Raw genomic sequence first — 16,370 nt, forward strand, 5'->3', positions numbered from 1 at the left:
ACTTTCACCCCATCTCTCCAAAACGCATCCTGAACTAATGTAATTTAGCAACACTGCACTACATCTACCGGTTTAAGCTTATCAAAGACTGTGCAGGATGGTAAATGTTTGTGTACTTTGTTACATTCTGTGTTGGCTGACATTCAGACCTCAACTATCAAACATTCATTCCAATAAATCTTGTGACAATCAAGCTGAGCAGCCTTAGTTCATACCTGTCAACAGTTGCATTTGAAAATGAGGGAAATTCCCCCGCCGGAGGTGGGGTGGGAAGACCTGACTGGCCACTGTTGATGCACTCCAACAGGGGTCTCCAACCTTTTTTCTTCGAAGACATACTTTTTCAATATGAAAATGGCCAAGAGCTACTCATTTATTTTCATAGCTACTTTCAATATAAACAACTTGTTTTGCCCGAACATGGTCAAAATGTTGGTATCCACAATTCACACTTTGCATTAAAAAACAGAAATGTTGTTCATCTACATCTTGTATTTTAGTATGCATTTATGTTTAGTTCTCCCAACTTTCATCACACTCATATTAGAGCTACTTTAGCAAAAAGAAAAGAGAGGTCAGCTATTTGTTTTATTTATATGACTGGCAACATAAACTGTGCTTAATGAACAAAGCAGATTTCCACTCGAACAGTGCGGTCACTGCCATTATTTTTTTCTAATGGTGAAAGTATTGGGAAACTCTTTAAATGGGAGTGTGACAGGAAAGAAGGGCAAAATACAGGAGTTTCCCGGGGAAAACGGAAGGGTTGACAGGTATGCCTAAGTTAGTTTAACAGCACCAACCACAATCTGTTCGAATATGCAAAGCAGAGCAAACGGCATCAAACCACAGCACACCTTTAAGCTTTAGCCAAAGACAAGAGCCTGGCTGAGCCGAGCGGAGCTGAGCCGAGCGAGCAGCAGCCTTACTTCCTTCCTCTCAGACGCACCTGATCAGAGTCTTCCAAAACTGCTTGGTCCTGAAACCATAAGGAGAAGGACCCAAAGTTGCTGACTCACCTGCAAATAACTGAGCCAGGACCACTACACAAGTAGGGACGACAACCAATCCAGCACACATCAAGACTTATACACCGTTTAAAATGAGGTATTGTACTGCGAGCTGTTGTTTTTATTTGTACTTTTTTGGTTACCATATTGACTGTGGCTTCATGAGGGGGACTAGAGGAATTTCATAGAAAACTAAGAGTCCCGTACAGCTGGGAGACACCCAGAGGCACCTCATGGCACTATTTGTTTTCACGTGGCGCATGTTCTGCAGACGTTTAAAAAAATGTTTTTTAAAGTGATATGCTGACATCTAGTGGTCACAGGAAGGAGGAGGGAGCTAGAGTAAAGCTGGGTAACGTCCTGCAACTGAGTTTCTTGTCCTTTCTTTTTTCCTTTGCACCCCTAAATCTATAAGCCTGTGGCAAGAATGCTCTCAAAGAATGTGTCTTCCAAGGATGTGTGCTCGCAATGAACAATAAACGACATACAATCAAGACCAGCACAGTGAGAAGTACTTCACTCTCATACAGCTTGACCAACTGATACTGTGAATCAGGCAAAAATAGCTACGCATGCAAGCATTTATCAGTTTAGACAGTACTATTCTAAAACTCATTTTTCGTATGATGACAAGGAATGATAGACAAGGCTTTATGATTAGAATCTATTGTCATATATTGTATATGTTATTGTTACCCTGAAAGAAATGCCTTTAACAAGGTCCAGGGGCGGATCTAGCTTTTTTGAAAAGGGGGGGTGTGGCTGAGGCCGTAGACCGAGGCGCTGAAAATGGAGGGGTGGAGGGATGGGGCCGTGCCCCAGAAAAAAATGTAAAATTAAACCTCATTTCCTGCAATCTGGTGATATCTGAGGCCAATTTTATGTCCTTAATTTCAAGTGTTTGTTGTTATTTTTATCCTTGGAATATATCATTTAAGCCAAAACATTCTATTTATAAAATTACCGGTACTAGAAGAAACCCATTTTAGCTCAATTTCCTGAAATATTTTCCAATTTGAAGCAGCTGTAAATTCCGAGGATTTGAGTATAATTTTATGTCACTGGGGATCGCTTTTCTGGTTAATTTTCATTGAGAATAGACAACAGTTTTCCTTATAGTCATGATGCCAGAACCTTTATTTTGCACCTCCACCTGAATAGCCATGTACAGTACACGTTCAATGTCCAATGTAAATTATCAGCCTGACAGTGGGTTCAGGAATAGCATGCGTCTCGGTTGCATTCTGGCATATGCGTCCACTACGCGTCCATAATTCAGAACATGTACCTTCACTGGGACTGGGTGACTGGAATCCAGGATGGTTTATCATTTTATTAGCTTTTATTGTGGCAAAAAAAATCGTGGGTGCCTCAAAATGGGGGACACCCCCCTCTAAATCCGCGCCAGAGGTCTGTGACAATTAGAAATACACAATAAAAGCACAACAAACACAATAAAGCACAATGAACACCATATGAGTGGAAAAATTACCAAATTGCTACCAGTGGTTAATTTGATAAAGGCTGAAATTCTTTATAAATGTAACACCAGCATCATCAACAAAATGTTTACTAAGGCAGATTCTGCTTTGTGAAGCCAACACAGACAAGAGGTCGGAGAAAGCCACAAAAGGCACTTTTTATGTAACAGCTGTGCCGCTTGACAGGTGTTTCGATACAAATTCCACTGGGCATACTCAACCGAGAGACGATGCTCCAACCGATTTCTCAGAAAAAACAGAAATCGTCCTTGAATGATCATTCAGAAGTTTTGGATTGAATCATATGGGATGAAATAGTCCTGCAAGTTTATTGTATTGGTTGGAACCCTTTAAAGTGTACCCAATATTTTTCAATGTCATTTTTGTTTTATTTATTTTCTAATTCGTTAAGTGTGTGCTAAATAAGAAAAATCACATACAGTAAGGACTGATATAAATCACATGGAGTTTTTTAGGTAGACAAGCAAATCTTCCTGTGAGCAGAAGTAGTATAGTGTTAGCTGAGCAATGCTTACAAACAGTTTTACCTTGTTTCTGGTTTCACTTCACTAACATACTAACCATGTGAACACTCTTAAAACAAATAGAGGGATGTTCTCTAACAAGACTATATGTAATTCCCAGCTGTCAGAAAGCACGAGGTTTCTAGATGTTGATATGTCTAATTGTTAAAAAGGTCACCAAGCAAGCAGAAGGAAATCCTCACCTCAAATTTCAGTCTCAGTTCTTCATTCCCGTCATCCTCCTCTGAGATGGGAACATTGTAATACTCTCCCTCCTCCTGGCACAACAACTTATACCTATACAAAGAAGACACAAGAAGCGGTGCGTGATGGACGGATGGTAGAACATCAGTCAAATTAGTTTTTAAGGCGTCAGGCTTTCAGATGGGCAGTTGAAACTACAGATATTGGTAATTACCAGCCACAAACTGGAGACTTGATGAGCTCTGAGACGCCAAATGAAAGAGCTCCCATGAAGTCATTCCTGGTTGTTCGGTCCCAGTCCCACACCTCCACGGACAACCTGCGGTCCTTGTCTGTAGGCTTCAGTTTGCTGCAACATGCAGACGATGACAGTATGACTTTCAAAATTGTCAAATGTAGCTCAAACAACCCGTCAACAGATGACAACAAAGGCATTACTTACAAGGTAAAAGTCTCGTTCCATTTGGGGTTCAGGTTGGAGCGGATGGTTTTGGTCTTCTGCTTGGTCTCATTTTTGGGGTCAGGTATGAGCTTGAGTTTGACATATGGATCAGACAGGCCATTAGGATCCATTGGTATCAGATTCCTGCCTTCACCAACTAAAAGAAATACAGAAAAAAGGTTATTGTGTTGTTAGTTGTATCCCACGTGACTGGATTCAGTCATTGATCCACAGCGTCCTCCAAAAGGTCATGTCATGTCAATGTCATTTGAAAGCCAGTCATCAGTTGAGTTTGAGCTTATCGTATTACTTGAAGCTGAATGATTTGTTGGACAACTTTTATAGGACCCATACAGTACCGTGCAAATTAGATTGTTTTAGCGGAACTTTCATGACCACATGACACGTTCTCTGAACCTGCTGACTAAAAACCTGACAAGGGAGTCAAAATTTTAAGTTGAGTTGCACTCAACACTGCTTATTTTTTGCAGTGTTCAATCACTGCCACATCATAAAAAACATACAACAAGATAACTGCATAATGTTAAATTCATGTTAAATAGCGGCAAATAAAACCTTGCACTTTGTCAGTGATAATTGTGATGATTGGACACCACATGATTTTTTAGATATCATTACATTACACAATTAACTTAGTCTGGCCCCATAACTATAACCTCGCTTCTTGTTTTGCAGCTGGTGTGTTAGGTGCCAAACAGAAGGCGTTCAAGGTACTTCCCACGCTAATTAACAAGTGTGACGGCGGAGGGCATGTAAGGTAACGATTATTGGATTTCCAAAGTTCCTGTATTTTGTCAATATTATCTATGTAGCAGAAATTGCATCAATAATGACTTCCACTGCAAATCATTTTGCAGGATGCAATTACAGTTAATATCAGAGCCACTCAATAAAAATATGATATTCTGGTGAGGTTTTTGTGTCCTTTTTCCCCTGAAACCCAGGATTTAAGATCCAAGATTCATTTTATCATCACTATACTGCAATGATGTAGCAATTACAAAAACGGGATTTCCATTGCACCTACAACTAACAATTTCAAAATCTACATAGAAAAGAAGATCCTTGTCTAGATCTCGGCTGGTTTAAAGAAGGTGTGATATACTGTAACTACAAAGTAACTTTGCGGAGTGCAGGCCCCCACCAAGGCTGAACAATTAACCCATTCTATTTCCTGTTTCAAGGAGGACAAACAGATGGAGGGTGCCATTCTGATTTTGGAGGGTGGACAGTTCCTTTGATGCCAAAGTGACTCAAACTGTAATAATACATTCCTATATCAGACCCTTTATCCAGATCCTCACCAAAATGTAACAGCTTCATCCTTGGTTGATTATTTCAAGTAGAACACCGCCTTTAATCTACATTCAGGTCTCAATAAATATTCATCTTAAATTATGCTTTATAAACCCTTTTGCTCAACAAGAGACACAGAACCAGGTGAACATCAGTGGAAAACACTGCAGGTGTTCAAGATCAAACATGCAATTCACATGCAGTGTGTGTGCATGTGTGTGTGTGTGTGTGTGTCGACGCTGGGCTTTATATGGTGCAAAGGCAGGAAGTGGGTGAAGACTTTTATTCTCCAGAATCAGCTGGGCGGTAAACAAGGATGCAAAAGGGACAAAAGAGCTCCATTAGCCAGGTTTAAAGCACAGAACACACAAATAGATATCGTAGACGCACAGACACAGACAATAACATTCTGTTTTTATTGATGCTTGCTTTGCTTGACTAAAGCTTCATCGCTGGAGAACCCACTAGCTGTAAATTATTCACTTATTCCAGTTTATGAGGATACTAGCTGACCTGTCACCTGATCAGAATGCATAACGTAACTCATTTCCTTTGAGATACTAGACCAGTGGTCGGCAACCTTTAGCATCAAAAGAGATATTTTGGCTCCTGTTCCAGTAAAGAAAAATGTTCTGAAGCCGCAAAACATGACTCAGCTTATAAACTTTTAATCTTTTTCACATGTTACCTGTTCCAACAACAGAATTCAACTGGCAGAAGTGCAGATTGCATGTGTAGGCCTACTTTGAAATAATTGAAACACTGAACTATGTAGGCCTTTTTGAGTCGTTCCTGTGTTTGTGCAAAATTAAAAGAAAACGTAGCCAACTTTAACATGAAAAAAGCCCATCAGAGTTCACATATCTGCATATCAGTGTGTCTGCTCAATATCGTTTACATCACTTGACTCGTCACAGGCAATTCAATATGCTTGCACTGAATGAACAGGATAAGCAGTAGAAAATGGATGGATGGATGGATGGAAAGTTTGGAATACTTTTTACAAATTGGATTATGTACAATCATGTGAAAAAATTAGGACACCTAATTTCTAATTGATTTATTTCTAAATAATCTTTAATTGAACAATAAAAAAACACAAATGTTGAATAAAATAAACTCATTTCTCCCCCAGTCGCCCTCTTGAGAATAACCAAAATGTTATCAACCATAAATACAGTATAATGAAATTAAACAAATAATATTGACGCTACCTGGTGTACTTTATGTTTCAACCGTCAGAGGGCGACAAAGCCCAATTATTCAGGTAGGTCGCTACAAGACCCCCCCTCCCACCCCCACCCATTTCAAACTGTTGGGGGTACAAAACATTTTTTCTTCTGAGAACTCCTTTTACAAAATGAAATGGCCGCGATCATGTGAACACTTACACAGCTTATGTGAACTTAAACAAACTAAATACACTTGTTTTGCCAGAACATTAACAAAATGTGGGTAACCACTAGTCACATTTTGTATGAAAACTTTCATCACTATATTAGAGTTACACTGGCAAAAAGAAAAACGAGGTGAGCTATTTGTGTTTTATTTATATGACTGCCAACATTTAAATTGTACTTTACTTGCAAAGCAGATCTCCACTAAAACAGTGCAGCTGTTGTCTTTGTTATTTTGTGGTCATTAAATAGAGGCATACAGTAGTCTATGAACTGAACAGTTATAAAATGCGAAGAGTTTAAGCAAATATTCTTTGACCCTTTGGTAAGACACTCAAAGTCAGCTGGTGAGCTACTGGAAGCTCCCGAGCAGGGTGCCGTACAGGGGGGGAAGTTAGGACAATTCAAAGGGCCCCTTCCTGGCAGGGGCCCCAGTAAATGGGTAAAATAATTTTGCTGTCTGGTTGTGATTTTTTTGTATAGTCAGTAAACTATGAAAACAATCTCTTGTATTTGGTAGTAACAATACAGTACATTGACCAAAAGTAATCCTCCATATTGACTGACCATCCCCATAGGTACATGAAATGGTTTGGTCCACTACTACTCTCACCTTCTTGGTATCGACAGCTAGTCAGCGGTTGCGGCAGAGCAAAGTGAAACAGTGCTGCCAGTGCCTAGTAAAGTAAAGTCTGGGTGTCAAAAAAGAAAACAGAGAAAAGGTGAAAGAAGAGAGGCAAACGAAAAGGGTGTCAATATGTGTGTCGTGGAAATTAACCTGTTAGCTTCATGTCCACAATGAAATAAGATAGCAAAGTGTTAGCATGTTGTGCTAGACTATGTCACTCCTTTTCCACCAACATTTAGTCAGCGCTAGTAAATGTTTAGCATGTATTATTAAATCAGTTTCCCCTCCCCCATTTACCAGATTTAACAACAGATGAGTCAGCAGCAGCCCTGTCTGCCTATAACTTTACCCTTCCCTGTCCCAGTGAAGAAGGTGAGCAACACTGTGTTCAATGACATGTCACTTAGTGTCATTGCAGGGCGTCTGTGGAAATTACAAATATGTATATGACAGAATTTCAAACACAAATTACTTTTCCACACACGTCCAAGAGAAATGTCCAAGAAGCAAAAAAAAATAATCAGCCATGGATGACAAAAGAACAATCTTGAGAGTGTGTAAGAAAGAATATTATAGTCAATTATTAGGCAAGAATAAAAACAAAATTAGAGCAACTTGGGGCATCCTAAACAGTATTATATGGAATAGTACTAAGAAAGCAGACTGCCCTCACTATTTTATGGTTGCAAACACCAATAGAGATGATATGAATGAGGTAGTGGAGAAGTTTAATAACTACTTTGTAAATATTGGACCAAAACTGGAAGAAGAGATTCCAAAATTCTGGTCAGAGGAGGAATGGAATGAAACTAGTAACAGGAATCCTAATTCCATGTTCCTTACTGATGTGACAAAAAAGGAAATCATTGATATTGTTAACAAGTATAAAGCAAAACATCAACTGATTGTAACGGTATCAAAATTTCTGAGGATCATAATATATGAAAACATGAACTGTAAATCTCATATTAAAAATATTCAACATAAGATGGCGACAAATACCTCAATATTGAATAAAGCAATATTTGTCCTTCATCAAAAATCACTCCATACTCTTTACTGTTCTCTACCGTATCGAACTTATTATGTGGCGATATGGGGTAATAACTATAAAAGTCATCTTAATTTGCGAAATGTACTGCAAAAAAGATCAGTTAGTATAATCCATAACGCCGCGTATAGAGAACATACAAGTCCTCTATTTATAAAATTACAAATATTAAAATTTGTTCATTTAGGAAATTTTCAAACAGCTAAAATTATGCCTAAAGCAAACAATAACCTGCTACCCAAAAATGTCATACAATACGTTTCAACAAGAGAGGAGAAATATGAGGGAAAAACTAAACTTAAAACACGAGAACAACCGCATGTAACCCGAATCAAATTATGGAACGGCTTGACTAAGGAACTCAAACAAAGCACCAAGATGAGCGATTTCAAAAAACAATACAAACAGTTGATGTTTGTAAAAAGAACACGAAGAAGAGTCTTTAACCACTGTGTACATACAAAATGCTACGTGTAATCACTACAACACTCTTCATTCTTGTCAGTTCATTGTCAGTACTCACCTTTTATTAAAACCAAGTTCAGTTACAGTATGTCTATTTAAACTGATTATTATTAATATACTATTATACTAATGATGTGATTATTATTGATTATGATTGAAAAAAAAAACTTTTTAATCATAATAAATGATCATATTACTACATTGTTACATTACCTTATCATTTCCCATTGTACCATTTTCCGATGTATCAACTTGTAAAGACTACAGAACTCCAGAATTCCTGGTGGTGCCCCTGCTCAGGAGCTACTGGTTGGAGATGAATGCACAGTACAGAATGTACAGTATTATTATATACAGTATATTTGGTAGGAATGATGCATCATGGTACTTCTTGATCTAAAAAAATGAATTTATGAACAGGGAGACAATCTCGATCTGCCGGACCGCGACAATTGCTTTGACAACAACAGGATGGGAGTCTCGGGTGTTAAGCTCACTCCGTCCCCCCATTCCATGTCGGTGGCAATGATGACACAGCAAAAGGCAGTGAAAAAGGACAGTGTGACAGATGCTGTAAATGTGGGGACTCTCAACCAGGAATTTAGAAGTGAATGTTAGCGGATTACCACGACTTGGACGACTGAGAACCTACACAAACAAAGGGCCTTGTCTTCAGCTGACACATCCTCAAATAATGAAGTCATGAAGCCATGTTTGCTCTCCATCTCCTTTGGCAAACAAAACTAAAGTTTAAAGTTTCACCGTGCACCTTCACTTCCACATCTGCACTCCTCACACATACTGTAAATAAAGTGAAGGGAACTCCATGTAGTACAGGTGAGTTTTTATACCTGCTTGGTTAGTCAACTAAAAATACTCTCAAGGAACACCGCAAGTAAACGCCCGTAAGGGTTGTGCAATTCAGAATTCAATCAAATGTTTGACTCTAAATTAAACTTAAATTCTTGCATGACATCACATGAGATGTCAGCATCTTGTGCATGTTGTCATTTCGTCCTGTGAAATAAACTGTCACCATACACGTCATCTCTTGTTGTTTTTACATTTTGCAGAGGTGAACTTCTTTCTACACTTGTGTGAAAAGTAACCATGTGAGATGTATGAGGCCTATCTGTCTTATTTTTATTCAAGTATGACAATTAACAACGCCATGTAAAACACTGAAACATTGCATGTACAGTTAATAATGGTTTTATGATGACAACAGCTTGGAACTGATATTTTTATTTCCATTATTTCCATTTGTTTGACTTCAGAGGTTCCACTGAGAGTAAGACAAAATTTAAGTTAGATGTCTTGATGTAATTTTTATAAATTAAAGTTTCCCAGCTAAAGATGTCAGGAATGAACATTAAAAGAATGAGTGGTCTCCTGGCAGTGCTACAAGTCGACTCAAGCATTTTCAGCTGCATCTTGACACTGATTTACAGTAAAAACAAGAGTTAAAAGTTAATTTCCTCTTGGCAAAAATCTGTTGGCATCTGTGCGCAGTGAATAAGCTATGCTATGAAGTAGAGGAAATTGCAGCGAGAAAAGGCTCAAATGAAGAAGCTCTAAGGGCCTTAGTCATTGCATGCATGCTACTGTGTGCAGAGTCTTGAACCAAGCCCAACTCTACCTTCAGGCAAGCCTCCCTTCCCAGCAGAGACATGACTCTTTGATACAGTATATTCTCTTATACTGGATCTTTTCAGCTTGTGCAGGTGTACCTAAAATTGTGACCAGGGCGGGTCTTGAAAACAACAGCTATTTAGTTATAATTGTAACAGATAGAAATACATTGACCTGCAGTTAAATAAACATTTGTACACTTCTTGCCAAGTTATCTAAATTGCAATGTGCTAATCTGAAACTGGAAGCCGACTCAGGCATATGCACCATTAGGCAATGAGCGCAGACACCTGACACTGTGATCTGCCTACTGCCGGCATCCTAAAATAGCCAGAAAAAGTAAACAATATGGAGCTATGTGGAAAAAAAAATCTCAATATTCAACAATAATCGCATACTTTAGATTCCTTAATAAGTGCAGCTCGGTCAGTTTACGTTTTCTTACGTGTTTATCATCCTCTGCAGCGCTGCAATTTTTCTACTGTTACACACACAGTGAGAAAGAGAATTTGAGCTTTTACAGTAAAGGAACAACAAACCTGTAGAAAAAAAGGTAAAAGTCAAAATGGGATCTCTCTGATCCACCTACATCCACAATAAATCCAAACTGAGCACTAAATCTGACCTGTGCACACCTACGCTGCACCATTATATGTAACATTGTGAAATACAGACTGCACGCAGTCGATATGGTTAACAATTAACAGGCACGCACACTAGTCAGTGGGTCAAAAGAATGGATGAATGATATTAAATGAGAGGAAACAAAGGGTAAATGAAGCAGTAAATGTGTAGTTCCTGTGCAATGAAAGAAATCTGAAAAATTGCAATAGGAAGTTGAATGAGGAACATGGGTTAGTTTGACCTTTAACCTTAGCTACATCGGCCTTCATGTGCAGGATATCCTGTCAAATCCCTGCTTTCATTTGGAGACAATAAATCCCTGATGACATATGACCCGAACTTACTGAGTCAATTAAAATGTGCAAAATTCTTAGACCACTACTAGTTTTATTCTTGGAATTAATTTTTTTACAGCAAATATTTTGACACATGAAATAGAGGATTGACACCATTAACATGTTTACACTATCCGATTTCCACCCATCTTTGTGGAGGGGGTGGCACATGCACCAAAGAAAATGTATTCACGTTTGGCGAGGATCTGGATAAAGAGACTAAAGCAGGAATTTACAGTTGTGAGTCACTCTGACGTCAAAGAAACGGTCCACCCACCAGAATCATAACGGCACCCGCGCCTGTTTGTCATCCTCCATGAACCAGGAAGTGGCCTGCTAACTAACTAACAGATGGACATGCAAATAAACATACACTCCTGATCAAAATTGTAAGACCAGTTGAAAAATTAAAAGAATTTACACTTCACTCTGTTGGATATTAAGGAGGTTCTAAGTAGAGCTTCAAAATGTAAAAAGGAGAAATGGGAGTGAGCTAGGCAGTGGGACCCCTACCTGGGACCAAACACTGCCCCGTCGGACTAGGTCGTTGCTAACGGGGGTGAGTTTCAAATTTCATTAGGGTCGTCATTTGGGCACCCTCCTTTATTGGTGTTTAGATAACAGGCCTACGACACCTCCACAGAGCTCATCGGCAACACCTGGCGCCCCAGGTGTGCCCCCTCTCTGCTTTGAGCCCAGCAAGGGTCCTTGCGCTTGATCCATAGGCACTGGCTGCTTCTGATTTTTTTGTTCCATCCTCAAGATCTTTTCAGAAGTTTAAAAAGACTGTTTTACTGCATCCAACCTCAGCAGCAATGGCGTGCTGCCAGAGGCTTCGCTTATGCAGCTCAAAAACCTGACGGCATTGAAAGAGAGAGCTTTTAAATGCTGCGGCCTGTTTCCGTTTGGTTTGGTTGTTTGTAATAAATTGCTTATGAAATTGTTTTTTGTCTCACTCTCATTTCTTCTTTTTGCATTTAGCTCTACCGAGAAGCTTCTTAAAATTAAAAATGTAAATTCCTGCATTTTTTTTAAACTAGTTTTAAAATCATGATCAGGAGTGCATAACAAATACAGTAGATTCCTATTCCTGGAGCTGTGAATCCAGCAGAGGGCGTTGTCTCACAAGTCAATTCACTCAAGATTTTCCAGCAACAAGATGCTTTGACAGGATGTGATGTGTGACTGCAGGTTTTCTAAGTACAATACTGATTACTGCACACCTGAAATTGTTGCTTCATGTGTACAACTCCATTTAAAATGTGTTTAATAACTGTGAGAGAAATATTTTAGGGATTAGTGTCTAGGTGGTCAATAGCCGGCCCATGGGCCATTCATTTGGCCCTCCATCACCATAATAACGTATACCAGCTTAAAAAAAAGAATTGCTCGTTCATGCAGTACTTCCTCTGCTCTGCATTGGGCAACAGCATGGTGTACGAGTCACAATGAAGCAGCCATAGCAGACGGCTTCCATCCATCCATCCATCCATTTTCTATGCCACTTCTCGTCATGAGGGTCGCGGGGTATGCTGGAGCCTATCCCAGCTGACTTCGGGCGACAGGCGGGGTACACCCTGGACTGGTCGCCAGCCAATTGCAGGGCACATATAGACAAACAACCATTCACACTCACATTCATACCTATGGACAATTTAGAGTCATCAATTAACCTAACATGCATGTTTTTGGAATGTGGGAGGAAACGGGAGTACCCGGAGAAAACCCACGCACGGGGAGAACACAGAAACTCCACACAGAAATGCCCAACGGAGATTCGAACCCAGGTCTTCCCAATCTCCTGACTGGGACTGTGTGGCCACAGTCTACAAAGGTACCAAAAATGCAGTGGGAATATGATGTGTTTACTCTACTTCGTGACATTCTAGTTATATGTGGTCATGGTGGACTAAGACTTTTGCAGAGCACTGCATCGCTCCTAATGTAGAAAAATAATCCCTGAAATGTTGATGAAATCTTTGGCCAAGAGAGTGTTGACATATAATATATTGTATATACTGACATACTGTGTTCATATTTTACCCGTCTTTCCTCTGCCATCTTCTAAAGGATATCATAAAAAAATAAATAGGACAAAATTACATACAATTTTGAAGAACATTGTTCCTGTTATATGGCCAGTGTACTGCAAGGAAGTCAAATTTTAGCATTGGTGATTTTGTGGGGTAATAATCATGTAGTTTAGCAATTACATCAAATTTTTGTGTAGAATGTGTTAGATTTAGGTTATATGACTCTTTATGTTCGCATTCGTACACAAGCAGAGGGTGGTTCTCCATGGAGGTGCTCTGCGTGACAGTGTTTTGTCCTCCGCAAAACCTACAGGTGGCAGAGTTGTGGAAACTGGCACAAATATTTGCAAACAGTGCATTGCGAGCCAGTGAATAACAAGCACAATATAGCTTTCTACGAAGTGAATCCTTCCACACAGCAAGGGAACAAAAGAGTTGCTGAAACCAAGACGAGGGTGGCGTTCTCAGCACCAACCAATACAACGGCGCTGTGTGCTCGCACGATGGCGAGGCGGAGGACAAGGCTATAGGGTCGTGGCTGTCCTTCACTACACAAAAACCCTTGTCTCTCCTTCTACATCTGCCTACCAGTTCTGTTTCACCACAAAAACACAAATTCATCATGTCTCAGGATTGATAGAGAGACAAATTAGTTCATTTTGCAAGAGTATATGCCAGAAGGCTGATTATCTGCTGTCTCGAATGTGTATTTGAGAGAGCACAACTTCCCTTGGCAGTCATAACGCTTCCTGCACAATGTCTTGCCTCTGACCACTGGCTGGCACATGATGGACAGAATCACCACTTACACAAACATTAATCTAGCATAATGTGTGGACCGAAATGGCTATTGTCAAAGGGACATTAAAAAATTCAAGAGAGGGAAATATGCTTGTGCAGGGTAAAAAAAAAAAAACAGCGATGCATTATTTAACAAGTTTAAATCCTTTTGAAAACATTACCAGCTAGGTTAGCTTCAGACACGGCAATATTTTGCTGCACACTGCAGAATAACACTCAATGCGTTTCCGTTCTATCATATATAAGAATGGTGGACCACTAACCACAAAACTACAGTACTGTTTGATGTATGTATTTCAGCATATAGAGCCCACAATAGTAAGTGCACCCCTCACATTACAGTATATTTTCTCAAGGAACAATACTATAGAAATTAAACTTGAATACACTTTAGAGTAGTCATTGTACAGCTTGTATAGATTAAATTCACTTTCCACTAAAAATGAGTCAACGCACAGCCATTATTGTCTCAATAAGCACAAATGAGTACCAGGATAATTGAGCCTTGCTTACAGTCAAGCATGCCGGTGGTAGCGCCAAAGTTGGGGCTGCAACATAAGTAACGTACTTGTTCTAAAACTTGTTCGGGCTTCATATTTCTGATACTTGAGAGGCCTAAACAGGGTCCTATTTATTTTGAGAAAGAAAAAGTACATGTGAAAATGATGTAATGATTCTTCCTCCCCACCATCCAGCATGCTATTTTAACTGTGTAACTCAAATCTGTTTGGAAGGCTGCCTGCTTGGCGTCAACAGCAGTTAATGTAATCTGAAATACAATCTGGCCTGAGTGGGCTGTGTGGTTAGTACAGCAGTTCTGTACACACTGCACACACGTACACCAAAAAGAAAAAACATAGAGATGATAATGATAATGATAATGATAATGATAATGATAATGATAATGATAATGATAATACGAGCATGCCAACAAGTGTGTTTACAGTCCACAGTCTATGCACACATACTTGTAAATACTGTACATACATATGGGGTTACCACAGGCTGTGTAATTGAGTGGACATAACTTCTGACTTTGTGCATTATTTTTGAGTCATTCTGTCAGATACAAAGTGAAGAAGAAAATAAAGTGGGTAAGAATTAAGCAGACTCAAATTCACATTGACTCTGCTCGGTATGTCACACAAACATGCTGAAATGATCTTCGCTTTATTCACAGCATGGCCTTTCCTGAATTAACCTGATCTAGCCAATTGTCTTTTACATGTCACCACTGAAGCTCGTTTGACTTGCCCGCACAGTTGTTGCGCCACTTCCCAGCCAACCTTCACCCTGTTTCTCCTAGAGATCATTTGATAAATGAACAAGTCACTTAAGTTCTGTGTCTTAGGAAACGCTGACCTCTGTGAGCCAGCTAATCGAATGATTACATGAGCCTGCTGTCAGATCCCACCATCATTATTGTTCTTGCAGATGTGCTAATGCTCTGTCATCAAAGAGTGAGGATTTACAACATGCCTCCAAGTAAGAGGCAAAAGCCGTCCCGGACAAACACAGACGGCCGTGCTGTTTGCAGAGCAACCTCATTATCCAATTCAGGCTGATATGCATTGTGTATACAAGCTTGCAGTCAGTTAGTTTTTGACTATTATTGGCATTGTATATTAACACCCATTTACAGAGTATAGTATTGTCTTTTCAGGGCTTTAATTACATTATCACAGTAAGTGGTGCAAACTGAACTAGATCGCCGGTTCCTCACATAAAATAGTTAAAGCAACAATACACTGAAATTTGACATTAAAGTCAACAATTTCAGTGAAACCTCAGTTTTCGTAACCCCTTGCTTATGTAGAATTCGGTTTTCGCCAAAAAATATTGCTAAAAATATATCTTGGTTTTCGTACACTGTCTCGGTTATGGTACGGCCAAACAATGGCGCTGATTTCATCTGACCTTTTGGAATGGATTAATGACAAAGGCTCCACTGTTTTTCGCACGGTACATTGACTTGTAATAAGGAGAGCAGCATTTCTGCCATTGCCGATGATGACCGAGGATCACCTTCTTTAGTGAAACGATTCCTCGAGTAATTCGGATTTTTTTTCTGCTTTGAAGACTCGTAACACGCTTACGTCACCCACACAGAATAAGAAGCAGCTGTTTAGTTGAAGGAGCGGGAAGATAGAGGCGAAAGAAAACGACAAGACGACGAAATAGGGAAAACAAAAACAGATGGAAAATGTGGAAAGTGTAGGAGCATTTCAGGTTAATACTGTGACTTGGATTAGTTAGAATGCAGCACTTGCATACCATAAAAGCACATCTTCAATGTTGCATCAACACCCAGAGCGGAGCGAAAGACTCAAAACAAGGTAAATTTAAAGTACTTGTAGCGCAAATCAATGAGATTACAGTCGTTATAGCAGTTAATTGGCCGACCATCATAAATTAATGTCTGCAAT

General features: G+C 39.5%; 1 protein-coding gene across 1 annotated transcript in view; it reads right to left on the reverse strand.

Moving 5' to 3' along the window:
- prkcaa (protein kinase C, alpha, a) overlaps positions 1-16,370 on the reverse strand; it is a 155,279-nt gene that overhangs the window by 44,787 nt on the left and 94,122 nt on the right. Inside the window, exons 6-8 of the mRNA XM_054780254.1 lie at positions 3,662-3,818; positions 3,434-3,568; positions 3,219-3,312 (exon numbers count right to left, since the gene is read on the reverse strand). Coding sequence (XP_054636229.1) covers positions 3,219-3,312; positions 3,434-3,568; positions 3,662-3,818 — 386 coding nt within the window. The remainder of the gene's footprint in view (positions 1-3,218; positions 3,313-3,433; positions 3,569-3,661; positions 3,819-16,370) is intronic.

Source organism: Dunckerocampus dactyliophorus, chromosome 6 (assembly GCF_027744805.1).
Source record: "Dunckerocampus dactyliophorus isolate RoL2022-P2 chromosome 6, RoL_Ddac_1.1, whole genome shotgun sequence".
Taxonomy (NCBI): Eukaryota; Metazoa; Chordata; class Actinopteri; order Syngnathiformes; family Syngnathidae; genus Dunckerocampus; species Dunckerocampus dactyliophorus.